This window comes from Nelumbo nucifera, chromosome 8, assembly GCF_055504915.1.
Source record: "Nelumbo nucifera cultivar China Antique chromosome 8, China Antique-T2T, whole genome shotgun sequence".
In the NCBI taxonomy this organism is placed as follows: Eukaryota; Viridiplantae; Streptophyta; class Magnoliopsida; order Proteales; family Nelumbonaceae; genus Nelumbo; species Nelumbo nucifera.
In genome coordinates this window covers 27,227,294-27,244,190 of record NC_142656.1, presented here as the reverse complement: position 1 = coordinate 27,244,190, position 16,897 = coordinate 27,227,294, and the positions used below count along the sequence as shown (strand labels likewise).

At 39.0% G+C, this 16,897-nt stretch overlaps 1 protein-coding gene across 1 annotated transcript; it reads left to right on the top strand.

The window, feature by feature from the left end:
* Positions 1-963: 963 nt before the first annotated feature.
* Positions 964-2,073, top strand: LOC109115274 (uncharacterized; the record flags this gene model as incomplete). Its single annotated transcript, XM_019199108.2, has 1 exon — positions 964-2,073. A coding segment is annotated over one exon (1,110 nt), but the record flags the coding sequence as incomplete, so codon positions are not given.
* Positions 2,074-16,897: the final 14,824 nt, after the last annotated feature.

Below are 16,897 nucleotides of genomic sequence, written 5' to 3'. Positions count from 1 at the left end.
ATAGCTATGACGATTTGGCCATCTTCTTGGGGCTTTGAGAAATTCAAATCCTTCACTCTTATCCTGCTACCTGCAGTAGTTTCCTTGCTATCTGTGTTACCAAGTTTTTGTTTCTCTCATGCCTCTCCTTTTCCTTCTACTACAACCACAACAACCATGGCAACTGCTGATACTAGTATGATAGCAGAATTACAAGTGGAAGCCCTCCTCAAATGGAAAGCTATCTTCCCTGACCAAACCCAGTTTCTTCTCACTTCTTGGAGATCAATGCTTCCTTCTAATGGTAGTGGTGCCACAAACTCTTCTGTCCAATTCAATCACTGCAACTGGGTTGGAATTGTCTGCAACCAAAGGAAAAGCATCATTGAAATAAACCTCCCAAATATGGGTTTGCAAGGTACGTTTCATAAGTTCAATTTCTCATCTTTTCCAAACCTTGTTCGTCTTGATGTCACCAATAATGTTCTCTCTGGCACTATTCCATCCAGCATCAGTAAACTTTCCAAATTAACTTATCTTGATCTGTCAATCAATGAATTTTTCGGGAATATTCCATCAGAAATTACCAACCTAACAAGTCTCCAAGTCTTGTATCTTGATGGAAATCGTTTTAGTGGTTCAATACCTTCAAGTATAGAAAAGCTGAAACATCTTAGTGAGCTGACTCTGTTCTCCAACAATCTCACTGGATCCATCCCCACAAATTTTGCACAGTTAAAAAACTTGAAGTCCCTACTGCTCGACAAAAATCAACTCTCAGGACCCATTCCTCAAGAGATAGGAAACTTGACTAATCTTATGCTATTAGGTTTGTCCCGTAATTATCTTACAGGTTCCATTCCATTTAGTTTTGGGAATTTGATTAACCTTAATGCCTTGTCCCTCTCTGATAATAAGCTTTCATGTTCTATTTCACCAGAAATTGGAAAGCTTAGTTCTCTTTGGTATCTAGCATTGTCTTGAAACAATCTCATTGGCCTCATCCCTACCTCCTTCGGCAACTTGAGCAAGCTAACCACTTTATATCTCTACAAGAATCAATTGTCAGGACCCATTCCTCAAGAGATTGGAAACTTAGGCAATCTAATAGAATTAGATCTATCCGATAACCATCTGTCTGGTTCCATTCCTTCTACTTTGGGGAATTTGGTTAACCTTACTTTTTTACATCTCTTCAACAATAAACTCTCAGGTCCCATTCCACCAGAAATTGGAAAGCTTACTTCTCTTTTAGGTCTCTTATTGTATACCAACAATCTCAATAGCCTCATCCCTACCTCCTTGGGTAACTTGAGCAAGCTTACCACTTTGTCCCTTCATGAAAATCAATTTTCAGGACCCATCCCTCAAGAGATTGGAAAGCTTAGGGCTCTTTCAAAGCTATCATCGCAACAAAATAAGCTCATGGGCTCCATCCCTACCTCCTTAAGTAACTTGAGCAAGTTAACCATTTTATACCTCCATGAAAATCATCTGTCGGGTTCCATTCCAGCTGAGATTGGAAAGCTTAGGGCTCTTTCAGGACTGGCATTGTACGAAAACAAGCTCACTGGCTTCATTCCTACATCCTTAGGTAACTTGAGCAAGCTAAACATTTTATACCTCCATGAAAATCAACTCTCTGGTTCTATTCCTCCACAGATCGGAAGCCTTAGGACCCTTTCAGAGATCTCATTGCAACAAAATAAGCTAATGGGCTCCATTCCTACCTCCTTAGGTAACTTGAGCAAGCTAACCATTTTATACCTCCATGAAAATCACTTGTCAGGTTCCATTCCACCTGAGATTGGAAAGCTTAGAGCTCTTTTAGAACTGGCATTGTACAAAAACCATCTCAAAGGCTTCATCCCTACCTCCCTATGTAACTTGAGCAAGCTAATCCATTTATTGCTCCATGAAAATGAGCTATCAGGTTCCATTCCTCAAGAGATTGGAAATCTGACAAATGTAATGAAATTATATTTATTTGATAACCATTTGAAAGGTGCCATTCCATCTACTTTTGAAAACTTGATCAATCTTAATCATTTACGGCTCTCCAATAATAGGCTCTCGGGACCATTGTTGAAATAATGGTTAATACTTATTATACCTAATTGTAGTCTATCCAGCAATGGCTATTTTACAGCCTCATAGTCTCTTGTAATTGTTGCATCTTAAACATAGTTCTGTGATCAGCTTTATGGTATAAACATGTATAATTCTCTTCCTTTCTTTTGTAATTGCTAGTCTACCACTATTATAACCCCTTGTGAGTTGGGTAGACGATTGCTTGAACCAATGTATATTTATCATATATTATATATTCGATTAACTTCAGCAGTCACTCTTAATATTTAGGCTGCATTTGGAAATTATGTAAATGGAGTGTAAATCATGGTTCACTTTTGCCTGTGTTTGGCAACACTACATTTATGCATTGACAAATAATAGAAAACACATTTTTCAATGCATATTTACATTACATTATGACGTAAAAGCACATCAATAAAAAAAAAAGTAAACTTGCATTCAAATGAGCTTTTGATAAAAAAAAAGAGATATGCTTTATTGGAATTCGTGTTTATATCCATTACAGCTAAAAGTTTATTTAGTAAGAAGAAAAATTTGTCGGTGCAAAACTAACCCAACTTTACAATTTACATGAATCATTTTACACTCATACTTATTTGTATCGTTTCCAAACGCAGCCTTAAAAACTTATAACCATGGCAGAATAACCCACTGTACCTGAGAGGAATGCATATTTGCACTGTTAGCACTCACACTTATTTGCATCGTTTTACACTTTAAACATATGCATCTTATCTTACATGATTACAACAATTGGACACAAACTGACAGACATGCACATATTCCATACAACTCTCCCAGTTAAATGTTTCAGTAGATAATATTGATGATCCAAGTTGGAAAAATCTTTGCTTAATTATGTAATATTCATTATATTTTGTGAAGCTTCACCAACATTTTAAACCACATTCCTCAATTTGTAGTATTTATTTTTTTCATGGTTTGGCAGAGGATAATTAATTGTTGGACTGTCAGATTAATCTTGGATTTGATACTGTAAATTTCATGCTATGAGAAGGAATTATGACCACATAACCCCTCTTATATTGGTATGCCTCCCACTTCATAACCCTGGGCCCCATCTGATCATCTGAGTTCCCATGAAATGAGAGACTGAGGTTTTTATTCCTTTACCCTGCAAGCCTCACAGATTAGTATAACCAAAAAAATTTATATATAAACCAAAAATCTGAACCCATCAAAATTGTCTCCTAGTTAGTTGATCTTGACCGTCCACATTATGTACCAATTGATTTTAGCTAACTGATCACATTCAAATGAAGTATCAAATCAACCAAAGATGCGATCCATTATCCATTAATGTGGTCTCCCAATGGCGGTGAACTAGTCTAATTAACCATCCTAGTGATAGCCAAAACTTCAACTAATTTAGAACTGCCCAAGTAATTTGCAAAATCAACCTAAAAGTCAAGGTATCAAAGTTGTGCCCCATAGGCTGAGTTTGGAAGGAGTATAAATGCAAATATATAGAGTGCAAAACCTTATATTTTGTATTATTTTGTATGTATTTATATTGTATATATTTGCATTTGTACTACTTCCAAACTGAACCATAACAACAGATTAATCTCCTCCATCGAAATTATATACTATAATACTAAACTGGACAAATGATCAAATTTATCAGAGTGGATGGTATCGATAAATACAGGTCAATGAATCTAAGACATCTAAGCGACATGTCTAACATTTTAGAATGCATGATCTCTTCCATCAATAAAATCAGACATACCACTTTAAAATATAAATGTTATATGGTTAATATAATACTGTGTAGCTCTTCCTTTCTCTGTTTTTTTTTTTTTTTTTCCTTCAAACCAAATACAGCCTAAAGCTTTATATGTGTCAACTAACTTTAAGCCTGTTTGAATGCAACGAAGGATGTGTTTGGAAATTATGCAAATAAGTATGAATGCAAATATGTAGTGTAAAACGGTCCACATAAATTGTAAAGTTTGATTAGTTTTGCACTGACAAATTTACCTTCTTACCAAACAGATTTTTAGCCATGGTTTTCAAAACCGGACCAGACTGGATGGTCAGACCGGAAAAACCGGGAACTGGTCAGGTGACCAGTTCCGTTTTTCCCCAAAAGAAGATATTTGCAAAAAAACGTTGATTTGGTCAGTAAACCGCTGACCTGGGCATTCAAACCATTCAGCAGGTTTGACCATTTTTTTATTTTATTTTCATTTTTTTGTCAGAATGGGCTGACCGTTTGGGTCGAACAGTTCGACCCAAGAACCGGTCCCCTGACTGGTTTGTTCTCCAGATCAGTTTTAAAAACTTTGTTTTTAACTATAATAGATACAAATATGAATTCCAATAAAGCATATGTGGTTTTTTATCAAAAGCCCAATACAAACTTATTTCTTTTTTATTGATGTACTTTTACATCTTATTATCAATGTAAATATGCATTAGAAATTGTATTTTCTGTCATTTGTCAATATATAAATATAATATTGCTAAACAAAGTAAAAATAAACCAGAGTGCAAATTTACCCTGAACCAAAATTTACACTCCATTTACATCGTTACCAAACGCAGCCGAAGGAAAAAATAATAGGGTGACAAAGACCACCATGCCAAAACCTCAAAATCTTCTTTTCCTTAACCCCAAATCCGTGGGTACAAAGAAAGAGGAGAAAGACAAAGACCTTTATTCAGATGGTCAATATATTGCTTACTTCGAAAGTTCATCATTCAAAACTCAATCATATTCTCGACTGAATGTTGGATTTACACTAGTCAGAAAAAGTATTGGGTATCCCAAGCTCAAACACTGATTTTAGTCAATTATCATTGTTATTCCGAAGACTAAAAAGTGATACCTTTACACCTTACTGCACTAGATTCCATCTATAATCAACCTCCTCATGCCACATAAACCCACACATGTGGGTTCCAAACCTTCAACAAAATTCATGCATGTCTGATGGCTCCTGTCCTTCTTAGGCTTTAAAGATTCCTTCTTCCTTCTTGTGCTCTAGCTTTTTCTGTATGTGTCTGATGGGCAATGTCGTTTTTAAATCTTTGAATAGCGCTTACAATTGTTGACTAGCCTTCCAACAAAATCTATTTGACAACACCTATTCTATACTGCACAGGCTTGTTTGGAGTTGGTTTTCAAAAGAACCAGCTCACTGCAACTGAAAAGCAATTAGAGCATTTGACCAAGATTTTAGCAATTCTTGAAGAGCTCCCGAACCAACAAATTATTATTTATAAAGCAACAAAAACTAATGGCTGAATTTAGGAATGAAAAATCTAAGGGTCCGTTTATTTCATAGTTGGAATTAGAATCGGAATCGAAATTTTCCGGAATCAAAATGTATAGTTTATTTGGTTCAGATAGGAATGAAAATGGAAATTAAGATCAACAGGAATGGGATTTCATTCCCAAGGGAAAGGCAGAGAATAGCCATTTCCTCAAATGGGGGAATGCCATTCCAATAGGAACGGGAATGGGCTTCCGATTCCGTCCAATCAAATAGTTGGAATCAGAATAACCCATTCCGATTTGGATTCCAAACCCTTATTCCTGCAAACCAAACGAGCCCTGAGTATTCAAATACTTTGGGAGTAAATTTTGGATTAATAAGCAAAAAAATTAATAAATAAAAACCCAACAGCTTTATTGGAGAAAGATACACAACAAGATTAGCAACTGAAAATTAAGCAAAAACACTATTACGGGTCCATTTGATTCATAGTCGGAATTAGAATCGAAATCGAAATTGAATGGTCCATTCCTATAATCTGTTTGGTTCAAATGAGAATAGGAATGAAAATTAAAATCAGAAGAAATGGAATTTCATTTCAAAGGGAGGGGTAGGGAATGGCCATTCCCTCAAATGGATGAATGCCATTCCAACAGGAATGGAGAATGGGAATGAAATTCTAATTCTAGCCAACCAAAGAATTGGAATTGGAATAACCCATTCCAATTCTGATTCCAGACCCCTATTCTGCGAACCAAAGTCGATGCCTCATGCTTTCTCTGTACCAAAGACACAACATATCGGCTGCCCACAGAGCGCCAAATATCCATCGAAACTTGAAAGGTGCTGGAATCTATTGATACTGGATTAGTGGAACACATACATATCGTCTGCCCAAAGATGTAAAAATACATCTGGAACACAGATTTCCTACTCACTATTACTATTCACTGTCTATCCGCCGTGAATTATATCCACCGATCTCTCATGTGTGGCTGCAGATTTAAAATATCTGTTGAAATCACATCCTCTGTAAGGTTGGTATAGAAAATTTTCCTATACCAGAACAATAGCAACAGATTGTTATTGTTTTCGTACAGAAAATTTTCTATACAAGGGTATAGAGGATGAGAACTCAAACACTGGCATGTTTAATTGTGATGGTCACCTACTCGGTTTATTCGCACATTTTTGTAATAGGGATTTAAAAAGAAGCTTGTACACTTGCAAGAGAGTGGATTCGAATAAGTGCATAAACCCGGCTGACCCAGAGTAAATCAACTTAGACCGGGGTGGTTCAAGCTAATAAATTGAATAAATTAACATCTTAAATTTTACGACTTTTTAGAATAATAACCAAGGTTATTGATGAGGGTGGATTTGGTCCTCCAGTGAAATTGTGACACCTGTCACCTCATGCAAACCAAGTGCAGCCTCTTGACAACTGGGCAACTCGGGAAGCTCGGGCAACTCGGCAGAGCTTGCCACAAACAGCTCGGCATAGCTCGGGGAGCTCGGTATAGCTAGGGGCAGCTCGGCATAGGCAGCTGGCCACTCCGCAGGTAATCTGGCGTGTTACGAAGAGCTCGCCACTTAGGGGCAGCTCGGCACTCACAGGCAGCTTAGCATAGGCAGCTCGCCACAGGCAGCTGGCCACTCCGCAGGCAGTCTGGCGTCTTACGAAGAGCACGCCACTTAGGGGCAGCTCGGCATAGGCAGCTGGCCACTCCGCAGGCAGCCTGGCGTCTTACGAAGAGCTCGCCACTTAGGGGCAGCTCGGCACTTACAAGTAGCTTGGCATAGGCAACTCGGCATAGGCAGCTCGCCACAGGCAGTTGGTCACTCCGCAGGCAGCTTGGCATCTTACGAAGAACTCGCCACTTAGGGGCAGCTCGACACCACCAGGGAGCTCGTCACCAAATATCTCACCACCAGGGAGCTCGCCACCAAGTAGCTCACCACCAGGGAGCTCGTCACCAGGTAGCTCACCACCAGGGAGCTCGCCACCAAGTAGCTCACCACCAAGGAGCTCGTCACCAGGTAGCTCACCACCAGGGAGCTCGTCACCAAGTAGCTCACCACCAGGGAGCTCATCACCAGGTAGCTCACCACTAGGGAGCTCGTGACCAAGTAGCTCACCATTAGGGAGCTCGTCACCTGGTAGCTCACCACTAGGGAGCTCGTCACCAGGTAGCTCGTCACCAAGTATCTCACCACCAGGGAGCTCGTCACCAAGTATCTCACCACTAGGGAGCTCGTCACCAAGTAGCTCACCACCAAGGAGCTCTACCATCCTCTCGTGGGAGCAGGTCAAATGGCGAGGCACTTAGCCAAAAAAAATTGATACATCACAAAAAATTGGTACTTGACCAGAAACAATTATATCAATTGGCGCCATCTGTGCGAACACGCTACAAAAAGCTAAGTTCTCATCCTACAAAAGCTAAGTCCTCTTCTCCTAGAAAGCTAAGTCCTCACTTTTTATTAATTGAAGCTCTCGCTTTATAGTTTGCATTTTTTTATGAACTCAAAGACTACGCAGGGAGCTAACAAGACTAAGTTTACTTTCAATTCAGTTAAAGCCTCATCAGTCCTCTTCGCAAGGTCCCCCCTACAAAGATGAGCTCTTCGTGGCTTCCACGGGAGTTGACGACCAACAGACTACATTGGCGCCCTTATTGGTCGAGCCTTCCAAGGCTCCCGTGTGAGCTGGCGACCTAAAGTTAGTAGTGCTGCCCCCGAAGGTCGAGCTCCTAGTAGCTTCTTGTAGGAGTGGGTGACTGGCATTACGAAGCTGATGCAGCGCAATCATAGCTCTAAGGCACCCACCTGATCGGCTCGGCACCTGGTCAGCTCGGCACCTCACTGGTAGCTCGGCACCTCGCAAGCAGCTCAACACCTGATCAGTTCGGCACCTCACAGGTAGCTCGGCACCTGGTCAACCCGACACCTCACAGGTAGCTCGACACCTGGTCAATTCGGCACCTCACAAGCAAAGCCTACGGGCCACATTATTGCTTAAGACCCGGTCGCCTCTTCGGCACGGGCAAAGTCAAAGAAGAGTGGACTACAAGTCACTCCCAAAAGCCTATGGGCCACATTACTACTTAAGACCCAGTCACCTCTTCGGCATGGGCAAATTCAAAGAAGAGTGGACTACGAGTCGCTCCCAAAGCCTACTTGCCACATTACTGCTTAAGACCCAGTCGCCTCTTCGGCATGGGCAAAGTCAAGAAGAGTGGACTACGAGTCACTCCCAAAACCTACGGGCCACACTATTGCTAAATACCCAGTCACTTCCTCAACATGAGCAAAATCAGCAAAAGTGAACTATAAGTTGCCCCCAAAGCCTAAGGGCTACACTACTGAACTAGCAGAAGCCTCCTCACCTTACAAGCAGCTCGCCATTGGCAAGCAGCTCGCCATTGGCAAGCAGCTCGCCACATACAGGCAGCTCCCAAAGCCTAAGGAATTGAATCAACACTTACTAGCTCGTCGACTTACGGGCCAAAAGAAGAAATCTACTCCCTTCGCTGAGTTACTCTCAGCTCGGGAGTGGGGGCAAATGATGAGGGCGGATTTGGCCCTCCAGTGAAATTGTGACACCTGGCACCTCATGCAAACCAAGTGCAACCTCTTGACAACTGGGCAGCACGGGAAGCTCGGGCAGCTCGGCAGAGCTTGCCACAGCTTGCCACTTACAGACAGCTCGCCATGGCTCGCCACAGGAAGCTCGGGAAGCTCGGGCAGCTTGCCACAGCTTGCCACAGCTTGCCACTTACAGACAGCTTGCCACAAGCAGCTCGGCATAGCTCGGGGAGCTCGGTATAGCTAGGGGCAGCTCGGCATAGGCAGCTCGCCACAGGCAGCTGGCCACTCTGCAAGCAGCCTGGCATCTTACGAAGAGCTCGCCACTTAGGGGCAGCTTGGCACTTACAGGCAGCTCGGCATAAGTAGCTCGCCACAGGCAGCTGGCCACTCCGCAGGCAACCTGTCGTCTTACGAAGAACTTGCCACTTAGAGGCAGCTCGACACCACCAGGGAGCTCGTCACCAAGTAGCTCACCACCAGAGAGCTCGTCACCAAGTAGCTCACCACCAGGGAGCTCGTCACTAGGTAGCTCACCACCAGGGAGCTCATCACCAAGTAGCTCACCACCAGGGAGTTCGTCACCAAGTAGGTCACCACCAAGGAGCTCGTCACTAGGTAGCTCACCACCAGGGAGCTCGTCACCAAGTAGCTCACCACCAGGGAGCTCGTCACTAGGTAGCTCACCACCAGGGAGCTCGTCACCAAGTAGCTCACCACCAGGGAGCTCGTCACTAGGTAGCTCACCACCAGGGAGCTCGTCATCAGGTAGCTCACCGCCAGGGAGCTCGTCATCAGGTAGCTCACCGCCAGGGAGCTCGTCACCAGGTAGCTCACTAGGTAGCTCACCGTTAGGGTGTTTGTCGCCAAGTAGCTCACCACCAGGGAACTCGTCACCAAGTAGCTCACCACCAAAGAGCTCCACCATCCTCTCCTTGGAGCAGGTCAAATGGCGAGGCACTTAGCCAAAACAAATTGATACATCACAAAAAATTGATACGTGACCAAAAACGGTTATATCAGTTATGTTTATTTGTTTTACAAACGCACATATGTATTATACATAAATGCCTTTTCTTGTTTGTTTTAAATCCATACAAATTTATTGGTGTTTGGTAGATTGCATGGAAGAAAACATTTAATGCTTTAACTACCCATGCTCCACGTTTGGTGGTCTCTCTCGATTGACGGAATAGGTAAGCATGTTCCTTTCTTAATAGATTCACCTTTGTATGGCAAACAAATGCTCACAAACCCGAATTGGGGTATATTATATAAATCCATTGGTTCAATGTTTGTATCGTAAACAAACACAGTTTAAAGGATAAATTGCAAATTTCTTTAACTAATCCTAAGTATTAAGAAATTGACTTACTCTACCCCTATAGTTTACATATTATCTTAAAGTACGTCAAATTTTTGACAATTGATTAAGTCCTCTTTACCGTTAACATTCTTTAGAGTTCCATCACAATTTGTTCACATATGACACCATGTAAATTTTTTATTTAAAATCCAATATCATCCTTTTTTGGTCAAATTTTCCTTTTATTACTCTTCAAAATTTCAAAATAAAACTCAACATTCATCATCTCTTATCACAACGAAGGCCAGTGAACTTAGAGCTTGGTGGGTTTTAAATTAGGAATTTATTTTTAAATATATAGATTTAAATTAAAAAAATTGTTCTAGTTAATTTTTATATAGAAGAGATAGTGAAGTAGTCATTATTTTAGCGATACAACTATTAGGTCAGTTTGCAGAGGTGGGGGCGGTGATGTAAGTTCCGGTTGGATAACACATTCATCAATACTGTTTTAATCGACACTTGGAGAGAGAGAGAGGCCATCATTTATGTCTATTAATAATGTCGATGGGTTGAATTACGGGTACAAGTCGGGTTGGTCCAAGTTAATCGTTTACACTGTTTCAGATTCGAACTTCTTATTGGACCCATTGAAATTTTGACAAAATCTTAACCTTAACCCACAAAAGTTGCACCCCTAGGTTGAATCAAGTTTGAACTGAACCATCCGGTCACAATTGAATTGATTCAATCAAATTTGAATCAAGAATGTCAATAGCTCCTCTCTAGCATTCAGACTACGACTGTCTAAAGACAGTTCAAAGCTCCTCTCCAGTATTCAGTCTACCCAGTACCCACATGAACAATATCCATTATAACCCTAAACCCAAAATAACTATCACTGAGAATGAAGACCACTTGCTATACCTTTGTAGAAATTCCTTGTGGTGGACCAGATTTTGCCAAACTGAACTCGATCAATGTTCCGGCCATCGGAGAGATGCTCCTTTCAGGAAGAAAACATAGCCCAAAACCAACTCCCAAAATATGTTTCTTCTATAAATTGCCAAAACAATGAATCTCTCAGAGCCCTATTCGAATTGAAGGCTTTTGCACAGCTGTTGATAGGGTCCGAAGGCAAAGCATCTTGAGTCTTGACAGTGGCTGGAGGCACTTTTTCTACCCACCTACTACTAGCTATTACCCATCCATGTATGAGAGACAGAGCAGGTATTTGCAAGTCCAAACTGTGCAAGTTCTATGATCATGTATTGAGTTCCTGTTTAAATTAAAGTATCTTTAATTGCACCATGGAGTTGGTTTGGGTCTTGGGTATCAAAAGCAACTAAAAATTATAGACCAACCAGATTTGATCTTGGAGTTGAACTTCAAGAGAAGAAATCGTAATAATTTACTGGAAAATAAAAAATTATCTTTTATTTAAATATTTCATTTTGAATATTTAAAGAAGAATGACGAGTTAAATAGTCCTTCATCTTTCCTTCAATACTGATAGTAGAAGGATTCAGTCAATTGTTAAAAAACTTGAAGTACTTTAATACAATTCTAATTCTAAACAGTAAGGATAAATAAATCAATTTTCTAAAGTATTTTAAGAAATTTATTCATTCCAAAATATGGAGGTCCAAATCAAGGTTCATAGTATCGATACTGGCCAACAGTATCGGTCCTTTTTTTTTAACTTTTACTTTTTTTTTCTAATTTTGATTCAGAGGGGTCAGTTTAAGTCCCGATTACCCTCTGAACTAGGCCCTGACCCGATACAACCCCTGTAGGAGCGTATCAAGAAGGGCCCAATATAATATGTATCGGCCGATATAGGCCAATAGGTAACGATTTTTTGAACCTTGGTCCAAATATTATAAATACGGTTTATAATATGAGAACTTATTAATAGCATACTCAAGGAACCCATAACCAAAACCACATGAGCCTAGATTAGCTTAACTGCAGACAAGATTGAACACATTGGACTGGGCTACTCACCAGTGCTCACTGTGGGTGGTTCCATCTGTATTGAACACTGGCATGTTCACTCATGATAAGTAGCCCAGACCAATGTATACAATCTTGCCTTTGGCTCATCAGGAAACAACCCAGTTATTCTCTCTCTTCTTTTCCTTTCCTTTCCTATCTTCTTATTTACAAATAACCAAATTTTCCCACCATTCTCCTCCAAGGTTTTTCGAGTTAAATCACCACCACTGCCTTATCACATATTACTGACTTACATAGCATCTCTAGTTCATCTCCAATCTCCACGGGAGATGCATGGCGCTTTAAAAAATTTCTGTCCAAAGGAAACATCAACAACTTTGTTATTGTCATCACTTGCAGCGGTTCTTTGCTCTCTTCCGATTAGATCTCTCCCCTACCGGCCTTGAAAGAAAAATATATTCTTCAGTTGTAACTTGAGAAATCCAAGATCCAACACTCTGCCACTGTCTCACGGCTCCATCTGACTTCTTGTTTACCTACTAACTTTGTTTTCAGCATCTATTGGCGTTTCATGAAGTAATCAGAGAAATATAAATGCTAAATTGTCGTCTTTCTTGTGAATCGGTATATTAAATTATCTTTATAGTTTAGCTAATTGACAAAATACATCCTTATTATTTGAAAATTGACTAACGTTATCCTTATTGTTTTTGACAATTAACTAATACTTCAGTGTTCATAAACCATTCAAATATGTATCACGTAACTATTATAACTTCCAAAAATACCCAATTTACTCTTATTATAACTTCCAACACCAACACCAATGCAGCATAAGCACAGAGAACATCACCTATAAATTTTCTCCCATGTTTCCTCACCGCAGAAGGGGCCCTCCACCTCCAACCCTTCCTCTTATTTCTAGCCATCTCCCCCATTATTTCTAGCCCTTCCTCTTCCACAAATCTCCAAACGTCTGAATGCCAGCGCCTTTCATCTTACCACCTCCAAACCCATCATCTAATTCATCACCCAACTTGTCCACATTGAGCCACACCTTTCTGCCACCCTCTCGTTCATCTCTCATTCTTGATATTCCGAGAAGAGAAACCCTGCACTCATTGTGGATTCTCCATTTGTCCCGTTGGAGTAGGATCTCCAAAAGGCCAAAATGAACTCTGAAATCTGTTCACCCTTGTATTGGGGTCAACAAGACTATACCCCACAAAGTCTCACAGCACATCCCTGTCGTATATTGGGAACATCTGTCCAATTTACCTCTTTTTAAGTAAGGCTATCGGTCCCAACAAGGTCCTCTTTCAATGACTTTTTATGTATTCTTGTTAATTAATTATTTTAGTTATTGTAAAATGTAAAAACAATCAATTATAAACAAACTTTATCCGGATTCAATGTCGAATTTCTGCCCTCATTTTAATCGTATTATCTTGTGTCTTGAATGATTGTGTAGATGTGATGTGATGTAAATGAATAGGTATGAATTATTGTTTTGAAAATAGATATAAATACTTATTTTGAAAACAAGTCGATATAAAGCTATTAGAAAATACAGGCTAGGCCGTTGTTGAAAGCCAATAAAACCTTTGGTGACATTTATTAGGAGTGAGTAAAAAAATCCGAAAAACCGAATTGGTCAAAACTGAATCAAAAAATCAGTTAATTAAATCGGTTGGTTTGGTTTTGGTTTGGTGTTTTTAAAAAATCGAAAATATTGGTTCGGTTTTGTTAACCAATATAGAAAATTGGTGGTTAACCAAACCAACCAGTATATAAGGATGGTAATTTTCCCAATCCTCGGGGATCTACCTCGAATGAGGTGGGGATGGGGATGATTTTCCCCCTGTAGGGACAAGGATGGATGATTTTCCCCCCGCCCCATGGGATACCCACTAATATATATATATATATATATATGTATGCATACGTTATATATGTATATATGTACACATACGTCTATGTATTAATATTTTTAAAAATATGGTTGAACATTTTCTAATAGGATTGTAAATTTTAATTATTTTATTTTTATATTTTTAAGTAAAATAAAAAACAAAAACAAAATGATTAACATTATAAAAAATTATGAGAAATGGAGATCCCCGTGGAGACGGGGATGGGGATAGCCTTGTCCCCGTTAGCGGAGATGGAGACGGGGACGAGGATGGGAATTTTCATGGGGACGGGAATCGGGAGGAGCCCCCCCGTCCCCGCATCGCCCCGTTGCCATTCCTACCAGTATACATATATTTTTATATATTTATATATATATATATATATATATATATATATATTTATAATATATGATATATTATATATTATTTTATATATATTTATAAATTTTATTATATATTTATATATACTTTTATAATATATATTATAAAAATTATAAAACCGATAAACCAACAACCCAAACCGGTCAATTGATTAATCAACTAGCTTCAATTCGGTTCTGCTTACCGATTTTTCAAAAACCAGTAATACAGGTTCGATTCAAAAAATAGCCCCACGGAATAAACATCACCAAAGACATGCTCACAACAGCAAGTCTTCAGCAACGTTTTAGTAAATGCCACAGAAGTTGTTACTAATTTTCAAAAGTAAAAGGGACATTTGGCGACATTTATAGAACATTGCAAAGTGTTCTATTTAAGATTTATTAATTGCTAAATGTGGATTTCTAGTGATGCCAAAAAATGACTTTTGACGATGTTTAATGAAGATGTAGAAGATGGTTTTTTGGCAACATTCTATGATGCCAAAAATTCACGATACAAATTAAAAAAAAGCTTCGACTAATCACCCCTTAAATAGATCTTGATGAATATAAAACGCCAGCTGATTAGTTGTTACTTTAATGATACTTGATTTTCTAGTATCATAATCAAACCCTATTAATAAAGTTAATTGTATGAAAGTTCTATAGGGGAAGGATGAGTAACCCATCCCTTTTAACACCCCCAACCCTGGTAATAGTGGGATTTCATCCAAGTTTCTGCTATAACGTTTAAAGCTCCTACCAACTAAGCCACCATGAGTTGATCTTCTCTTATAAATTATCGAAATGCGTATTTTATGTATTTATTTATATCTTATTCATAATTATTTTAACCTCAAATTTAGTGTTAGTAATTTATTTGTAGAACTTATAAGAGTTTTTACAACATATTCAAACTTATCAATCCTTCCATGGATTCATGTGTATCCAAAGCGTATCGCAATATATTATTTGTATTAAAACTTACCAATATGATACATGAAACTAATAATTTGAATCAGACAATCAAAATACATGAAATTAAATGGGGCTGAGATGAGCCCTAATGTTCTAATTAAGTTCCCTATTAGGCCTTGCTCATTTCTAGGAAGTCCTTTATTTGGGTAAATGCATTTATCTAAGAAAATGTTTCTTAAGAAATACTTACCCAAATAAGTACACTAAACAATATTCTCTTGTTTTCAGGTAAAGTTATACAATAATCGTTTTACTCATAAAAATGTCTTTCTTGAAGGTACAAATGTCCCATCATGTGTTAGCCATTTTACCCACTCGCGAAAAAGTTATTTACCCGAGTGGATGGTGGGTAATATTAACCCAGGTACCTGAGATGTTTGAGAATTATTATTTTCTGTGAGACCCACTAATATCGAACAATGAACAGGATAAATTAATCAATTCTCGTACTGATCAATTTATCTGTCCTGTTTACCGAAAAATGAATTACTTAGGATCTGCTTGGTTTGAGGGAATAAGAGTCTGAAATCAGAATGAAATGATTCATTCTCATTCTGGATGTTTGGTTAAAAGAAATGAGAATCTCATTCCCATTCTAGGCGGATTGTCCATTTCTAACCCCACCCCAAAGAATGCCATTCCCATTCCGGGGGTGTCATTCCCATGTCGTGTTTCATGCTACCAAAATGTCACACACCCGCGATGAAACACGACATTCCCCCATGTTTTTTTATTGTAATTTCTGTTTTCTGTCAACTGTTGTTGCAGCAGATAAAGGCGCTGACTGTAATGTAGTGTTACATCAGATATGTAATTTTTCGTGCAATTGTGTTATATGAAAATGAAACATGATAGCATAAAAAATAGTTTTCTACAAATATTTTCATGCATTTTCTTTTTTTTTATTTTTATTAAGGACAAAATTAAAATTTATGGCTGATTTCAATTCTAACCTCTTAATGAACCAAACAGCATAAATCAGAATCCGATTCTGATTCTGGTTTGAACAAAACAACCAAACGAAAAAGACCATTCCAATTCCGATCATGAACCAAATGGGCCCTTAATATTTCAGCACATATGGTTGATCACAGAGGCAAGAAGCCAAGAAGTCAATATAAGCAAAAATTTCAGGCTGTTCTTTTATTAGTAGTGAGAAGTTTGCGGAGGAGGCTAATTCAGACACAAAGATGGAAAAAACTAAATAAGAAATCATTTGTGCCAAGCTGTGAGTCAGTGACTTGTGAGTCCAATTTGTACAATAACATCGTAGTGTCTCCCAGAGTCCCAAAGGTGGGATTGGCCACTCTAGGAAAAATATGGGTAGAGGCAAGGAAGGGCGTGGTAGGAACTGTGCAGTTTAATAGGATCTTGAGGTCTGTCTTTGGTCAAAGAAATAGCCTTTGCACCATGTTTCGTTCTGTTAAGGTGATTTTAATTTTTTTGTATATTAAATTAAAAAAAACTTAGATG